This window comes from Cotesia typhae, unplaced genomic scaffold (assembly GCF_013202065.1).
Source record: "Cotesia typhae breed Kobodo isofemale line unplaced genomic scaffold, CoteBio_Ctyphae contig_48, whole genome shotgun sequence".
Taxonomy (NCBI): domain Eukaryota; kingdom Metazoa; phylum Arthropoda; class Insecta; order Hymenoptera; family Braconidae; genus Cotesia; species Cotesia typhae.
The window spans coordinates 6,270,623-6,286,365 of NW_027423756.1; the positions used below are offsets into that span (position 1 = coordinate 6,270,623).

The following is a 15,743-nucleotide window of genomic DNA, read 5'->3' on the forward strand; positions in this document are numbered from 1 at the left end:
TTCTTGCTATTTATATATAAAAGCGGTTAAAATTGCATTAATGACATTTTTGAGCTTTTTAAATCTTGTTCTTTTGACATTAATTAATAATTATTTATAAGTTGGATCCAGGATATGAATTGTTAATTTAATTTTTATATATTTCATTGCAATATTATATTAAAGCAAGTTTAACAAAAATATGTTTTAGTTATATATTGGTTACGCTATTATTTAGCCGTTGAAATAAGGGATCATAGAATTTTTTCTCACACGTGTCTTTTATGACTTTTCCTATCAGAATCTCAAGTACCTAAAGTTTCTCAGAAAACTACAATATCCCTTTGTACTCGATAATAACTATAACACCGAAGTTGACAGATGTTAAAAATTTTTTTGGAATTTTATAGCAGAATTTTATAGCAGAAGTTAAAAAAACAGTTAATGAAAAAATCACCGAATTTATCATAATTTTTATAAAAAAAAATTAAGTATTTAAGAGAAAAATATGTAGAGTGAATTTCTAAATATATATGGACAAAAATTTTCAAACTCGCCTCTCTTAGCTGTCAAAATTGTTCATTTTTAAAATGAAAAACTCTGAACCTTTGAAATGTAAGTATCGAAAGGCAAAGAAGTTTCAACCATTAAAAATAACTTTAATAAACATTTTCTGCTTGGTCATAAAAAAAGTTTTTAAATCCTTTAAAGCCTCTTGGTTTATCCTTGAAAGATAAATTTTTTTCATTTTCATATTTACATGGGTCAGTCTTTATTTACTTTCTTAAATAATACATGTGTAAAATTTTCCCCTTAAAATTATTTTCTATGGCACTTCTGTAAACACATGGCTCAGCTGAAGTTACTACATTAACATATAATATTTTCAAGTTGTCACTAGTCGCAGCTTGTTGATATTAATGATAATTACGTTAGCAGATATTTTGCAATTTTTACGATTTTTTTAACCGAAAAATTTATTAAAAAAAAAAATACTTACAATTTTTTAAAAATATTTTTATTACTTCTGATTCAATTAATAAAAGAAAATTTTTAAAAGTCTGTTTATTTCAGTATCATTTGATTTGAGTGAAACTTAATACAATCATGTGTATTGTATTAGGTTTAAAAAATTCATAGTGTCTTTTAGATTGTACTAATAATCTTGGAACGTTATTGGCGGCAAATAATATCTTCTTATCCAATCGGAATCTTAAGTTTTGTTTTGGCTTTTTCCCCCCGTTTAATCACCTCAGCGACAGAAGAGTCCTCCAACATATTGCACTGTGTAAAAATCTACAATTGTTTTTCACGCTTTCAACTGTTCGGTTCTTTAATATTCGCAATAATAATAATAAGAATTATAATTATCAAATGGTAAACAATCCTAAGCTAAAAAAACGTCTCAAGTATGTGTAGTTATGTGTACTGTGTATATTATAAATTATTTATTCATACATTTAAAATTAACGATACAAAACACAAAATAATATCACCGGCATTAATAAAATGTAATGCGTATTCAATATAAACAGTAAGTTACTCATATTAATAATAATTATAATAATTAATCGTTATTCATATTAACAATAATTATAATAATACTGAAGTTAGTGCTCAGCTGTCAATTTTAAAAATTTATGTAACAAATCAATTAATAAAAAAATTCTTCTAAAAATTTTCACATGTGAAACTTTTTAATTAATTTTTTTTTTTTTTAATAATTTAATAGCTAAAAAATTCTCAAAAAATTTTTAATGTCATTAATTATAATAATTATGTTAAAATATTTAATAATTTATGACATATTAAAGGTAGCCGACGTTCAAAAAATTTAGATTTTTTTTATCAATTAAATTAGAACAAATTTTTACAAAATTGCACGCATAATTTTTAAAATTTTCTACAATTAAAATAATTTTTTTTTATTAGCTTTCAATAGAAATACAAGATTGTTTAAACCCACTGGAGAAAAATCACGGTGACAAAGTTATGAGTGACATGAATATTGCTGAGAAAATTATGGACATCGAAAGTGATGAGGACACTTTTACGTTGCAAGTTACTGATGACAGTGGCTTGGAAGACAATCTCAACGACAGTTTTCAAATTAATAAAAATAGCGTTTTAATAAGTTCTGACTCCCAGATAAGCAGTGATAGCTTCGGTAAACAACAAAAAATTCAAAGTGTTAGAATTTTGAGTGATATTTATTACGATAATGATGATGATGATGATGATGATGATGATGATGGTGATAATTGTTGCAATACTGATCCAAAAGAGTTGGTTCAAAGTAGACAGGCTGAAGTTACTGACAGAATTCAGTACAATTGCGTGAAAATGAATGAACATGCTATTAAAAGTAGTCAAGAAGCTACGCAAAATAACTGCTTAGAAAACCAAAGTAAAAGTATCGGAAATTCAGAACTTGAGTTTAGCCTTCGAGATTTCATAGAAAATAAAGGTCATCAAAATGAATCTTATAATATTGAACTTGAGAACAATGAAATTAAAGATACAGAAGGTTTAAATAAACATATTGACGTTGATATAAAAGATAACGAAGATATTGATTTCACGGATAAACAGTGGGAATATTTACCTAGTGCTCTCAATGGTGTTGAATTTGAAATTGAAAAAAATTATGCTAATTTTGAAAGACAACAAGCTCGAGAAGATTTTCAATTATCAGTAAACCAGAAAAATTCTACTCAGGTTGAAAATGTCAATGGTAAATTTGGAGTTGGAAGAATCGACGCTAGTTTGGAAAAACAGCAAGCCCTAAATGATTTTGAATTAATATTAAATCAGGGAAAAAACAAAAATTCTTCGCAAGTTGAAAATGCTAATCGTGAATTTGAAGGTAGGAGTAATGTTGATTTTGAAAAACAGCAAGCTTTGGAGGATCTTGAATTAATAATGAATCAGGAGAAAAAACAAAATTCTATACAGGTCAAAAATTTTAATGAACTTTCTGAAATCAATTTTAATTTAAAAGATCGACAAACTGCAGAAAACATGGAATCTTTGATAAACCAGAAGACAAAAGAAGCCTATAAACAAATAAAAAATGCCAATCGCGAACTTGAAGAGGGTGAAATCGAGGACAATGAGATCGAAATGTATGGTGACGCTGCGAGAGAACAGAGAGAAAAATCTGCAGAGCTAATCGTTGTTCCTGATGAGGTTAACGACCGGCTTTTCGATACCATAAGCGATAATTGTTCTGATGTAAGTACTGTAGATAACTCTTATTATGAAGATTTTCAGTATACCACTCCGAACAGAAACCCGTCTCCTCCGGACGAGGGCGAATTTTCTACCTTCGAAGATGACGACCCTTGGGATTACGTCGAAGCGTCACTCTCGGATGACTGCGTTATAGTGGATGAGATAGAATGTCTTCCTAAAGTCGTTCAAAGTCATACGATACCTGAGGAAAATTTTTTAGAGCACAGTAGGAGAGGTCAGAGTGGTGAAGAATACACCGAAAGATATAATAATAATATAAGGAGAAAATCACGCAAGAGAAAATCATCAACGTCAAGTAACCATGATTCCATTGAGGAAGTTAATGAAGGTAATAAAAATGTAGATTCTAATTACGATGATTTTACTGGAATTTGTTCCAAAGAAGAGGTTTCCGAATTGCCTGACGATTTTGAGAGCATGTCAAAGAAGAGAAAAAATCATTATGGTCGTGACGAAGATCATCCTCTTTTTCGCGATATGGATGTAGAATTTTGTGAGAAGCTGATGCGCGTGAAGAAACAAGGTGAGATTATTGTTCGTCCGAGCAGCAAAGGTTCTGATTACCTGAAAATTACCTGGAAAGTTACCGATGGTATATGTCAACATGTCAAGGTTAAAAAAAAATTGAAAAGTCGTTCATCAGGCAGATACAAGTACTGGATTAATAATAAAGAGTTTCGCAGTCTTGATGATATAATTAATTCATTTATCACGCCAATGGCGCAAAATGCTTCGAAGTTACTTGAATATAAACACTTTAAGCAAGGAATCAACGGTGTAAAAGCAACTGCTGAAGAATTATTGAAAGCTGAAAAAAATAAAAACCCGAATTGTATACCATACATAATATCTGCTGTAAAAAAATCTCCAGGAAAATTTTTAATATCTTATTTACCTCGGGTAACTTGCTACCACGAGTACATTAAAGTTGTTGCAGAGGGTTTTCGTTTCCGCGACCAACCATTTGATAACCTCAACGACCTGTTAATTTACTTTAAAGCCAACTCCAAAGAAGTCAAGCCTATTGTATCAAAAGATGAAACCGTGACGTCGACGACGACTTCACGCCCGGGAACTCCAAGACCGCTGACACCCAGAATTCACGATATGACTCCTTCGATTTTGGGAGTTATTCAAGATCTTCCTGATGAAAAGTTGGAGTCCATGCGGCAGATTCTTGATAGCTTGGCTCATCCTACAAGCAATCCGCCAGCTTTCAACCAGAATCCAACACCGCCTTTCATGTTCAACGGGTATCATCATCAACCATTCGCACCTGTTCCTTTTCCTTTTCCACCGTTCCAGCAAACATTTAGACCAGTTGGACTGGGCTTATCACCTGCGAACAACGTACCTTTACCTGTGCCATATCCTAAAAACTTAGACTTACCTGTGCCAAATTATAACCAATCAAATACTAGTCGTGTTACAGATTTGCCATTACCTCCGGGCACTTGAGAAATTATCTAGCACAGAACTATGTGCAATTTAATTAAGTACAAACTTAAAGTGATCTACATGAATTTTGTTATTAACTTACTTAGTATATTATGACATATATTTCTTTTATATAACTGTAAAATATAAAATATTTTTTTTATGTTAAAATAATTAATTTCATTGTACTTAATAAAAATTAGGGTAATATATCTTAACAGTCACTGTCTTAAAAAATTGAACTAATTTTTATTTTAAATATAATAAAAGATAAAAAATAATACAGCTTATATAACTTAAATAATTTCTCTGTACAATTGATATACTATTTATTCATCGGAAAAAAATTTATCACGGTAAGCTACTTTTCGATATTGATAAGAAGTTTCCTGAGGAGTTTTATCTGAATCTGAAGAACCTCTGTCATGTTTTGATTTATTTTTAGATCCAATTTTTTTATCATTGTCCTCAGGTCTCAATTCATTGCGGTTGACATGTCTTCTTCGTTTCGACTGTAATTTCCCATCATCCGAATCACTAGAGTCACTGGACGACTTAACTTCACGGTACGATTTTCTTTTGAGGCTTCTAAATCGTTGACTACACCTCCGGCCTTCTGACACTCGAGGGCTCGCTGTTATCTTTGCAGACGATTTTTTATTATTTAAATTGTAATTATTATTGTCTTTCAATTTTTTAGCATTTACTAAATCATCTTGCTCTGCAGATTTAGATTTTTTTTCCTTCTCTAAATGACCTTGATTTTTTTTCAGCTCTGTCAAGTCGTTTTTGGAAGTACCTTGGTGTTTTCTAGGTGAGCTATGTGAAGTATCCTTTCTTGAAGCTTCGTTGGAAGAAACAATTGACTCTTGGAAGTGTCCTGGACTATAATAGACTTGGTCGCCTTTCATGGATAATCTTTCGCCCTCCCAATAACGCAATGATTGAACAATTCTACGGCCACGCGAACTTGTCGGTGCACTTGCTATATCTATCGATTCATTTAGCGACTGCGTTCCAACATTCGAGATATAATTTTTAATATTTGCCCACTTTTCACAAAAGGCTTTGATCTTTGCAGGACAACCATCAAGACAAAGCTTCTGAAGTTCCTGTGGTACCATGTGCTTTTTATTAATTATATCTCCAGACAACTCGTAAAATTCATTATTCACAGTTTCAACTAATTTAGGAGTTACTCGGCGAATTATCATGTCAGTCACGTATTTTTTAGTACTAACATGACCAGCTTCATTCAGCAATTTTCCTTCAAAGACAAGTCCATACTTTTTCTCCGATAACTTTTTAATATTCGGCATCCAACAAGTCAGTACTTTTGGATTTTTTTCACTTCCAAATACTATTTTAGACTGCATTTCTAATAATTTATCATTTTTCGTATCCCGAGGATACTTATCAGTACTTTTACTTTTATCAGGAACATTTGTTTCCAAAGTTTCAGGCGATTTTAAAACCATAAGTTTGTCTTCAGTTGGACGAGACTTTTTAATTAATTTATCCTCTGTTAATTGTTTATCAATTGCTGAATTATCAATTATTTTTTTCGGTGACTTAACTTTACGCGATGGAGATTCCATTTGACGAGGGTTTAATTTAATCGCTACGTTTTCTACTCTAACAATAACTGGTTTTATATTTTCAGGAGTAATTTTTCTAACTGGATCTTGTCTTTCTTCCGTTTGAATTATTTTTAGAGACACTGGATGTAAAGCTTGATTTTTGGCAATTTTTTCGTTTTCTTTGTCATCAGTCATGGTAGCTTTAGAAGATACAGCCTGGGGAAATTCTTCCGTAGTCTCCGAATGAGTTTTAGGTCGTTGCTGAGGCTTTCCGTAGCCATCAACCTGATTTAATCTCTGAATACTGGTTCTCTTCATGACTTGATCCAAATACTGAGAATTTGTTTCCTGAAGTACCGGCTTCTTGTAATTATTTTCTTTGATTACCTTATTAAGTCTACTTGACTCGTCTTCGGTGATGCTTATACACGAATCATAGCACACTGGATATTTAGGCCCAACTGGGACAGTCATTTTTTTATTTTGTTCTAAATGGATATTTTGTCGACCAATAGCCCGAAGTGCACGCTCGTCTTCAGTGATGCTGGCACAAGAATCGTAGTTTGCTAAAAATCCTGTAATTGTTGAAGCTGATTCAGTTCCTCCACGATCATGAACATAAGCTGGTCGTAGCAGAGGTATTCGCGAGTTTTTAACAGTATGCTGAGACTGGATTGGTTTTCTTACTTCATTTCGTGAAAATTTCTTTTGCTCTGGTTCGACAATATTTGTATTTTTCCTCCGATCATCATACGCAAGACTTACTAAAGATTTTTTATTTTTATGTGCAAATTCATCAAAGTCGCTACTTTCAGAATCAAGTGAACGCTTACGTCTAGCATGATTAATTCTTCCCGGTCGTTCGTGCAATTTTTTATTGGGAATTCGAATTGACCGTGGTTTTGAAGCATACCGGTTGTCGTAGCGTTCATCATCATAGCTATCAAACTCATCTGAAGTATCATAATGACGATTAGTCAATTTCTTACGAACTGGAACATACTTTGAATTATTTTTAGGAGAATGTTTACTCGATACTTGATCAACAACTTGTTCTCTCAGTATTTTATTGGATTTACTAGATAAATTTTTATTAATTCCAGCTTTCGTATAAGAAGCGCTATGATTCTTCGACGAAATGTTACCCTCAATAGCTGAAAACTGATTGCTTTCAGCTAGATGTTCATCAGACGTCCGAGTTATGACACTCATCAACGAGTTAGACATTTCAACAATATTCTCTAAAAACTCAACTGAATATTTTTTATTTTTCAAGAGAATTGAAAAAGCCTTCAATGTCTCCAATTGTTCATCAGAAAGTTGTACATTTGTGCTGTTCAATAAAATTTTTCCTAAAACTTTATCAACTGCTTGACGTGATTCATTATCAGAATCCGCGGCTACTTTTTCTACTTCTTGAGTAACTCTGGATCGAGACCTGGGACTTTTGTTAAAATCTTTTTGGAGTGACTTAGTTGGAATTTGAAAAATTGAACCCTGCGGATCTCCAGACATCTGAGCTGCTGATTTAACGGATGGATGTCTAGGTGATGGAAGCTTTTTTTTAACAGTTGATTCAGTTGAAGACTTTTTCAAAAAATCTCCAGTACTTTCATGACTTCTCAATAATCTTTTTCGAGCCCGTGAACGTTTTAGAGACTTGGAGTTATTCACCTCAGTTATTTCACTTATTAAATCATCATCGCTGTCGGTGATTGGTGTCGGCCAGCGAAAATTATCACTACAACCACCAGCGACGAAACTTTGCCATACATGATAAACATTTTTCCAATCATCTGGAAATCCATTGTAAAATTTACCACGTACATATTCGGGTAACTCGTTCGCCTGGTCATGAATACGCCCTTCAAGACTATAAATGTGTGAGAAGAAAGATTTAACAGTTGTTGAGTTGATGCGTTCGACTACCGGCTTGCTGCGAACATATTTATTGCCTTTTATGAAACCTTTAATGAGCAGCTCGCCTGTGTTACTCAGTCCAACTTTCCATCGTTGAAAAATACGATCAGGCTTGTTCGTGTCCAAGGTGGAGTGTAAAATGTTGGATTTTTGTTGATTAAATTCAATAGCTGATGGATAGTTAATTGCTGAAATAACACTAGTGTTAGATTCTATTCCAGAAGTCGTTGTTTTGGGAATTATTTGAGGACTCGCTAATGAATTTCTCCGGGATGAATGAGCGAGGATGCCGATTGTTTTGGGCGGTGGCATTATGGCACGATCTATAACATCTGGAGAATTTTTTACACTTGATGCCGTAATATTGTGGTTTGGTATATTTAATCGCTGAGAAAGTATATTACGTATGTTTGTACTTGACGAGACAACCTCGCTGCCGACTCGTAAACTCGTTTTGCCATCCAGCATATTACCGTTGACACTTGAAGCGCAAGATCGAGAGTTAGCTCCAGTCTCATTTATCCGCTGATTCAACTGCATCTTCTTGATAGAACGCTCTAGATTTTTATAGCGCTCTTCCATTTGTAAATAACCGAATGTAATCTAAACAAAAAAAGGTTTCAATTTAAAACACAATCGTTTTTTTTTTTTTTTTTTTTTTTTTTTTTTTTTAGGGATTAGAAGTTTGATTTACTTACATTTGGCGGAGACGTCATTTTTATACTGTATTTATTTATTTAACGTCTCGTGATAAGTATATGACTTAAAAATATTTAATTTAATTGTTTGGATTTAAAAACGTAAAATATCCATAACCTCACGTCATTGTGTTACTAACTCTTTCGGCTTTTGCATCATTTAATCAATCCTGTAGATAAAATAATAGATTTTTTATTAATTATTGTCATTTAAACATAAAATTATGTAAAAATTCACTTACAACGACAATGACGAATATTATTTTAAAAACTATCTTTTTCTTTTGATTATAAAAAAAGCGTAAACGGTGCCAACATAAATGTAAATGTTTTGTTTTTTTTTTTTTCCTGTAACGTAAATATCGAATTTCGAGATATCGATTAATTTTACTACAAATATAAAAAATTAAAATACTAAAAGTAGCCGACGTTTTTGATTTATTTTCATCAATTAAATTAAAACTTCAAAATATTTTTTAAAAATTGCACTTATAGTTTTTCACAAGTTTTTTAAAAAATTTTTATTTTTATTTTTTTTTAATGATTTTTTAAAAGAAAAAATTCTAAAAATTTTTAAATGTCGACTAATTTTATTTTAATTAAATATTCCAAATGTTGAAATTAAAAAAAATATTTTATTGTTAATACAATGAAAAGTATAAAAAATAAATAATTCTAAACTTTTCAAATTTCCCGCGCATGTCTTTGATGAGAACCCAAGCGGCACAAGTTTAAATAAAATTTTTCTCTGTCAGGTTGACGGTTAGTTCTGTTTCCGCTTTCTTTTACGCCCCTTCTTGCTCCACGAGGTAATGTTCTTTCATTATTAGTGCTTTTTTTCACAATTTACGGTTTTTTATTGGTAAATTTACTTACAAAAATATTTTTAAATAATTGTTATTAATTAACTATACAAAATATTCAACATTTACAGCGCAATTTGAATTGTAAACATTTAATTTCAGTGCATATGTAGCTAATCACTCTCATAACCTTAAAATAATTTTCTCTTACTCTAAAAACTGTTTATGATTTATAAATAATTATAATTATAATTATTAACAAAATAATTTATTTTCTTAGGAACAAAAAAACAAAATGCAGCTGTTTATCCGCGGACAAGAGACTTTCGTAGTCGAATGCCAAGAGCATGAAATTGTATCCAATCTTAAGGTAAAATATGGTGTAATTATTTAACATGTTCGGCAAGTATGAAAAATAAAAGAAAAAAGTAAAAAAAAAAATTTTTTTCAATAATTAAAAAAAAGCATTAACAGATAAACTGACGATTAAAAAACGGATGGTCAGTAGGAGCATTGATGCGAAAGAAAATTAGATATCAGGATGATAATAGATATTTTTTTCTATTATCCTATCATCAATCTAATACAGTTGACTCATCAAAATGATTTTATTCATTCTTATTATTTGATTTTTTTTAACTACTGCACATTTTTTGTTTATAATTTATTTTATATCAATTTTTCTTTATGATTTTTCAATCAATAATTTCAATTTTTTTTTTTTTTTTTAAATTCTGATATCAATTTTTTTTCTTTCATTTCATCTTCTGATTTTTATTTGTGTGTTTACTATTCAAGCTTGATCAATTTTTAAACATAAAAATTATATTTAGTATTTCCATTTTAACATATTTTAATAAATAATTTATTTATTTATTAGGCTAAAATCACAGAAGCCTGTGATTTTGGATCAACAGAATTCGTCTTGAGTTGCAATGGACAATTATTGTCCAACGAAACACCAATTAGCGCGCTAACATCTAACTCTTTGGACCTCAACGTCTTACTTCCCGGAGGTAAAGTTCACGGATCTTTGGCTCGTGCTGGAAAAGTCAAGGGTCAAACACCCAAGGTAATTAATAATAAGTCACATAACTTCTACGCTAAATGATCTTAGCTGTATTTGATAAAAAGGATTTACAGTAAAAACTTGGCGTTATATTAAATGAACAATTTAAAGTGAAGTCTTGATTAATTAATAAACTCGGCTTTTCATAAATATGTCACAATTTTTTATGTGATTGAATAGAGAATTACTTAAAAAATTAAAAAATTGATAGTTTATAAAAATAATAAATATGTAATTAATTTATTTGATTTTAGGTTGAAAAACAAGAAAAATCAAAGAAAAAGACTGGTCGTGCCAAGAGACGAATCCAGTACAACCGCAGATTTGTCACTGTTGTACCAACTTTCGGACGTCGTCGTGGACCAAATGCCAACCCTCAATCATAAGAATGATGTGTATTTCTTAAAACAGGTTTATTATTTATTTATTTTTTGAAGTTATAAAAGATAAATAAATAATGATGTAAATTTAAATACTTTTGTTTTTTCTATTTTATTATTTCCCATAATTTAGAAAATTAAAACCGAATTCTTGATTTTTATTAAATAGGGTAAGTGTGGGTATTACTGCAGATTTTTTTTATTTCAAAACGTATTTTCTTAATTTCTGATAATTTTAATTTTTTTTCGAGTCAATAATGAGTCAAACATTGGTTTAAAAAAAAAAAAAAATTATTGTTATTTTTGAAAAATTTAATAAAAATACTTTTGAAGTAAGATCTACTCAAAAAACCGCAGTAATACCCACACTTACCCTAAATAAAAATGACAGAATAATTTTTTCAATAGATTTTTATTATTTATTTTTAGTACAATGAATTCAGTGCAGTATTCAGTATATTTAATAGTATTTATATCACCCATTAAAGCGTACAAGTATTGTACTTTATGATTATAAAAATTTTATTTATGTTATAATATTATATATATTTATATTCGTACAATATCTATATATATAATTTTATAATTAACATGAGGCGCATTTATTGTATACTAATATATCGATGACTTTATCGTTGGGAATATCATCCATGCAGACTTCTGTGGCTATTATTATTTTAGTATGATTGTAATTTGTTAAATGACGCTAAAGCTAAGAAAGTTTTTTTAAAATTTCTCACCACTTTACGTATTCAGTTTATTTATGTTAGAATATTAAATAGAATATATAAATTATCCTCTGACTCGAGAAGATTCAAAAATTAAAACATCGTTATAAAAGTATTATATATAATTATAATAATATAACTAACAATAGAACAGTTAGAAAAAAAAACAATAAACGTTAAATTAATCTTAAATGTTTAAATAATTTATCACAATAAGCATCAGTAAATTTCTCTGCTTGAAAGCTGAGACAATCACATAAAATCAGCATTTAAATTCAAAACATTTACTAGTACAGATGAATAAATAAGTTAATAAATTATTTTTAATTAATATATGAGACAATTAAACATCGAACAATTAACTGCAGTTGAATTCACAATATTAAGCATCGTGCTTGATACACCATCAATATAAATATTTACTTTTAATATTACTAATAAATTGTAGATTTTTTTCACGCCTCACTTATGCTCTTTATATGCTGCGTTATTATTTTTATGATCTAAATTTTAATACCAAAAATATTAAAATTGTAGAATGAGTGTACTTGTAAATTTATTGAACAACAAAAAATTCAATAATGACTATTGATAGTATAGAAAGATTAATATTTTTCAATATTTAAAAAGTATATACCAATATTTTCTTTAAATATATATTTGATTAAATTATCCAATTAACAATAAAAATGAGCATGTGAGGCGTGTATCTTTGGATACCCTAAACTTTTTATTAGTTTTTATTTTTATCCTCCAAAATTTGAGTAGTTTCAGTCTCAATTTCTACTTGTTATATATTAACTGTTAAAGAGTACATATTTTCTGGTTCTTTTAATTTGTATGTTATTTTTAATTTATTCGATTAATTAATTAATTACGTTTTACTCATTACGGACATTCTATTACGAATAAAATTTGGATTATATCAATGGACACTGAGCAGAAAAATTATTTTTAGAGACTAAAAAACAATGTTAATTAATGCTTTTGTATTAAATCATATTTACTTAAATTGAAGAGAAAGTTGCTTTTATCAAAATGTCTTTATCAAATGTTTGAGCATATTTAACAAAATAAAAAAATACATTTCATTATTTTAAAAGTTAAAAATAAATTTTCAATATTTTTCGTAAATTCTTAATAAAATATTCCACAGCTAAAAATATTTTTTCACTCATTGTAAATCCATTTAGTACAATATTTAATTAAATATTTATATAATATATTAGACCTTTACATTAATTTGTATTATGTTTTAAATTCTTGTTTTCATATCTTGTTACACCAAATATCAAATGCACTATGTACTCGTCTATTTATTAATGCCATATAATAGCTCATTACCAATAGTTACCAAGCTACGAGATAAAATCTGACCATTCTTTCATTAATAATGATAATAATAGTACAATAATCATTTATAATAATATAATAATAATAATATTAATTATATTTGTTTCAATATTGTTAATATGCCACTAGTGAATTTTCCATTAAAAGGTGAATATTAATACGTCAATCGGTTCTTTTACACCAAGTATATAAATATTTAAGACGAGGATTATTCTCATACGAGGTAACTAAAACACAAAGTCTGCTGTTTGAAGCCACATGTACCAACATGCATAAATGGTTTTATATAATTTTCATGTCAATAGTAATCATAATCAATTATCATTAACAATGCTATACCACAAATAATGGATAATTGTCATTACTTGTAATGTAAAACGCTTTACTCTTTTATCTCTTTACTGTTTCTTAGACATATGTGCGCCGTCATTAAAATCTCTCGATTGATCTCTAGAATTTCTGTCGCGGTAATCACGATGATCGCCTCGCGAGTCTTGTTGGTCTCGGCGATCTCTTGGACGTCCTTGGCCCCGAAACTTGCGATTACCACCATCTCGATAGTAATTACCGCCAGCACTTCCACCACCGCCGTTGTGATAGCCTCGTGATGATCGAGGATAGAATTGCGGATAGCAAGGTATCTCTGGCTTCACATTGCTACTGAGTAACTCTGGGAGAACAATGTGACGTGACATGTCGGGTTGTTCAATGTCCTTTTTATCCATACGATTGCGACGATGGTGTCCCGATTGACGGTCATAGCTAATTGATAAAAAAAATTAAATAATTCGCTTATACTTCATTTTAACAATTTAATTATTCGTCAGAAAAACAAACCTAGGACGTCCTCGAGAAACGTTTCGCCAATAATTCTCACTTTCCAGGGGAGGAAAATTATAAGAATTTCTACTGGACTGTCCAGGGTCGCCAGATGATCCGCGACTGTGATGACCATTCTCATTATTTCCTCGTCCTCGTCCATGTCCACTGCGATTTCCGCCACTGTTTTTCGCAGAAGATGCTTTTATTGTTGATATTTCACGCTGCTGCTCTGAATTCTCACACTGAAGTTTCTTTACCAGCAACTCAGCATCCTCAAGACGTGCCACCAGCTCACTGTTTACTGAATTTATTTCTTCTACTTGTATAGCCGCATCAGTAACTTTGAGCTTTTCTTTTTCTTTAGCCGTTTGCTCTAATTTCCTTAAAATTCAATAATTTTCAATTAATTAAGCCGCTGTGGTTTTTTATTTTTTAGTTTAATGGACACTTACAATTTCTGTTGCTCTATGATCTCAAGAAGGTGAACATTTTGCTTCTTCACGTCATTGAATGACACTTTGAGCTCCTCAAGATCACGTTCAAGAAGTTCAATCTGCAGAGGAGTAATATTGACACTAACTGGGCTTCCCTAACAGACAGACATCGAATATCGTAATCGAATCATCGATGTCTGGAAGCTTTATCACAACTAGCTTATGTATTAAAAAAAAATAAATAAATATCAATTACAATCAGTACCTTTGGTTTCACGAACCCACTAGAATTGTCTTCTGGTGACGATGGGCTGTTTGTACACGCAGTACCTTTTGTAAATACCAACTGAAACTGCAAATCTAAAATTTAAATAGCAAATAAATTGAATATTCATTAAATTAGAATTTTTATTTATTTTAACGTTTATAATAATGAGTAAAAAAAAATTTGAATAATTTAAAATATTAATAAAAATTTTCCATACCTCGGTTTCGTTGACGTAGAGTTTCTACTTCCTGGTGCAAAGCTACAAGGGTAGCTTGATGTTGTTCTTGAAGAAACTTCATGTTTTGCTCGAGTTGAGCAGTTCTGTCACCATTTCCAGGCGTTTGCTGGGATCTTAAGGGCGTTGCAACACCGTCATTTCTCGCCGGCAGACTCATTAGCTCCGACGTTGATTTTTTGCCCTACAAATAAAAAAAAGTTAATAGCAAAGAAGAGAGAAAAAAAAAATATAATCACCACGTCAATTTTATTTAAAGTCACTTACCTGAGAAAATGGCACCGTTGGCAACTTCACTAGCACCTTAGACGTCATTTTGTGATTGATCTTTCTAATGATAAAAAAATTAAATAAGATGTTTGATTATTATTAAACGTTATTTTTTACGACTCAACGTCGTGCATTATTAAACAACGGGCAATTATATGACGACACTTTTCGCGAGCAATTATGTCAGCCTGATTGTCTAGACAAGCTACAAGCAACGTTTGAACATTCACGCAAAGTAATGACTCAGTTGAGTAATTAAATCAATAAATAAATATTTTAAAAATAGTTAAAAAAAAAAAGCAAAATACATACGTGAGACGTCTATTGTAACCAGAACTCGTTGCGAGGTGGCAAACCAAGGTGAGGGAGGAGGGTGAAGAGGGACGAGGGCACGATGTCTTGGATTGTTCACCTTCCTCCCCTGGCTGGTTCACCCGGTTCAGCCGAGGTAGTCGTCGAGGCCGCGTTATTGAAGTATATTATTCAATTATTTTAAATTATTCCTCTGAATA

General features: G+C 30.6%; 4 protein-coding genes across 5 annotated transcripts; 2 read left to right on the plus strand and 2 right to left on the minus strand.

Moving 5' to 3' along the window:
- The first annotated feature begins 1,307 nt into the window (after nucleotides 1–1,307).
- Nucleotides 1,308–4,952, plus strand: LOC141530218 (uncharacterized). Its single transcript, XM_074247213.1, has 2 exons — nucleotides 1,308–1,513; nucleotides 1,912–4,952. The coding sequence occupies exon 2, from the start codon at nucleotides 1,972–1,974 to the stop codon at nucleotides 4,690–4,692; it is 2,721 nt and encodes a 906-aa protein (XP_074103314.1). The 5' UTR covers nucleotides 1,308–1,513; nucleotides 1,912–1,971; the 3' UTR covers nucleotides 4,693–4,952.
- LOC141530217 (uncharacterized) lies at nucleotides 4,901–9,216 on the minus strand. Its single transcript, XM_074247212.1, has 3 exons — nucleotides 9,112–9,216; nucleotides 8,870–9,039; nucleotides 4,901–8,774 (listed from the first exon to the last, which is right to left on the minus strand). Exons 2-3 carry the CDS (start codon nucleotides 8,885–8,887, stop codon nucleotides 5,001–5,003), a joined length of 3,792 nt encoding a protein of 1,263 aa, XP_074103313.1. The 5' UTR covers nucleotides 8,888–9,039; nucleotides 9,112–9,216; the 3' UTR covers nucleotides 4,901–5,000.
- A 419-nt stretch (nucleotides 9,217–9,635) lies between these two features.
- Rps30 (ribosomal protein S30) lies at nucleotides 9,636–11,214 on the plus strand. The gene is made up of 4 exons (XM_074247232.1): nucleotides 9,636–9,678; nucleotides 9,953–10,042; nucleotides 10,553–10,744; nucleotides 10,996–11,214. Exons 2-4 carry the CDS (start codon nucleotides 9,968–9,970, stop codon nucleotides 11,125–11,127), a joined length of 399 nt encoding a protein of 132 aa, XP_074103333.1. The 5' UTR covers nucleotides 9,636–9,678; nucleotides 9,953–9,967; the 3' UTR covers nucleotides 11,128–11,214.
- Nucleotides 11,215–11,517: 303 nt separating this feature from the next.
- On the minus strand, nucleotides 11,518–15,672 carry LOC141530222 (uncharacterized). Of its 2 annotated transcripts, none has more exons than XM_074247226.1 (7): nucleotides 15,544–15,672; nucleotides 15,229–15,292; nucleotides 14,944–15,145; nucleotides 14,724–14,818; nucleotides 14,477–14,577; nucleotides 14,040–14,405; nucleotides 11,518–13,964 (listed from the first exon to the last, which is right to left on the minus strand). In XM_074247226.1, exons 2-7 carry the CDS (start codon nucleotides 15,274–15,276, stop codon nucleotides 13,601–13,603), a joined length of 1,176 nt encoding a protein of 391 aa, XP_074103327.1. In that variant the 5' UTR covers nucleotides 15,277–15,292; nucleotides 15,544–15,672; the 3' UTR covers nucleotides 11,518–13,600. The 2 variants fall into 2 exon arrangements, with proteins under 2 accessions (XP_074103327.1, XP_074103325.1); XM_074247224.1 differs by having other exon boundaries at nucleotides 14,477–14,613.
- Nucleotides 15,673–15,743: the final 71 nt, after the last annotated feature.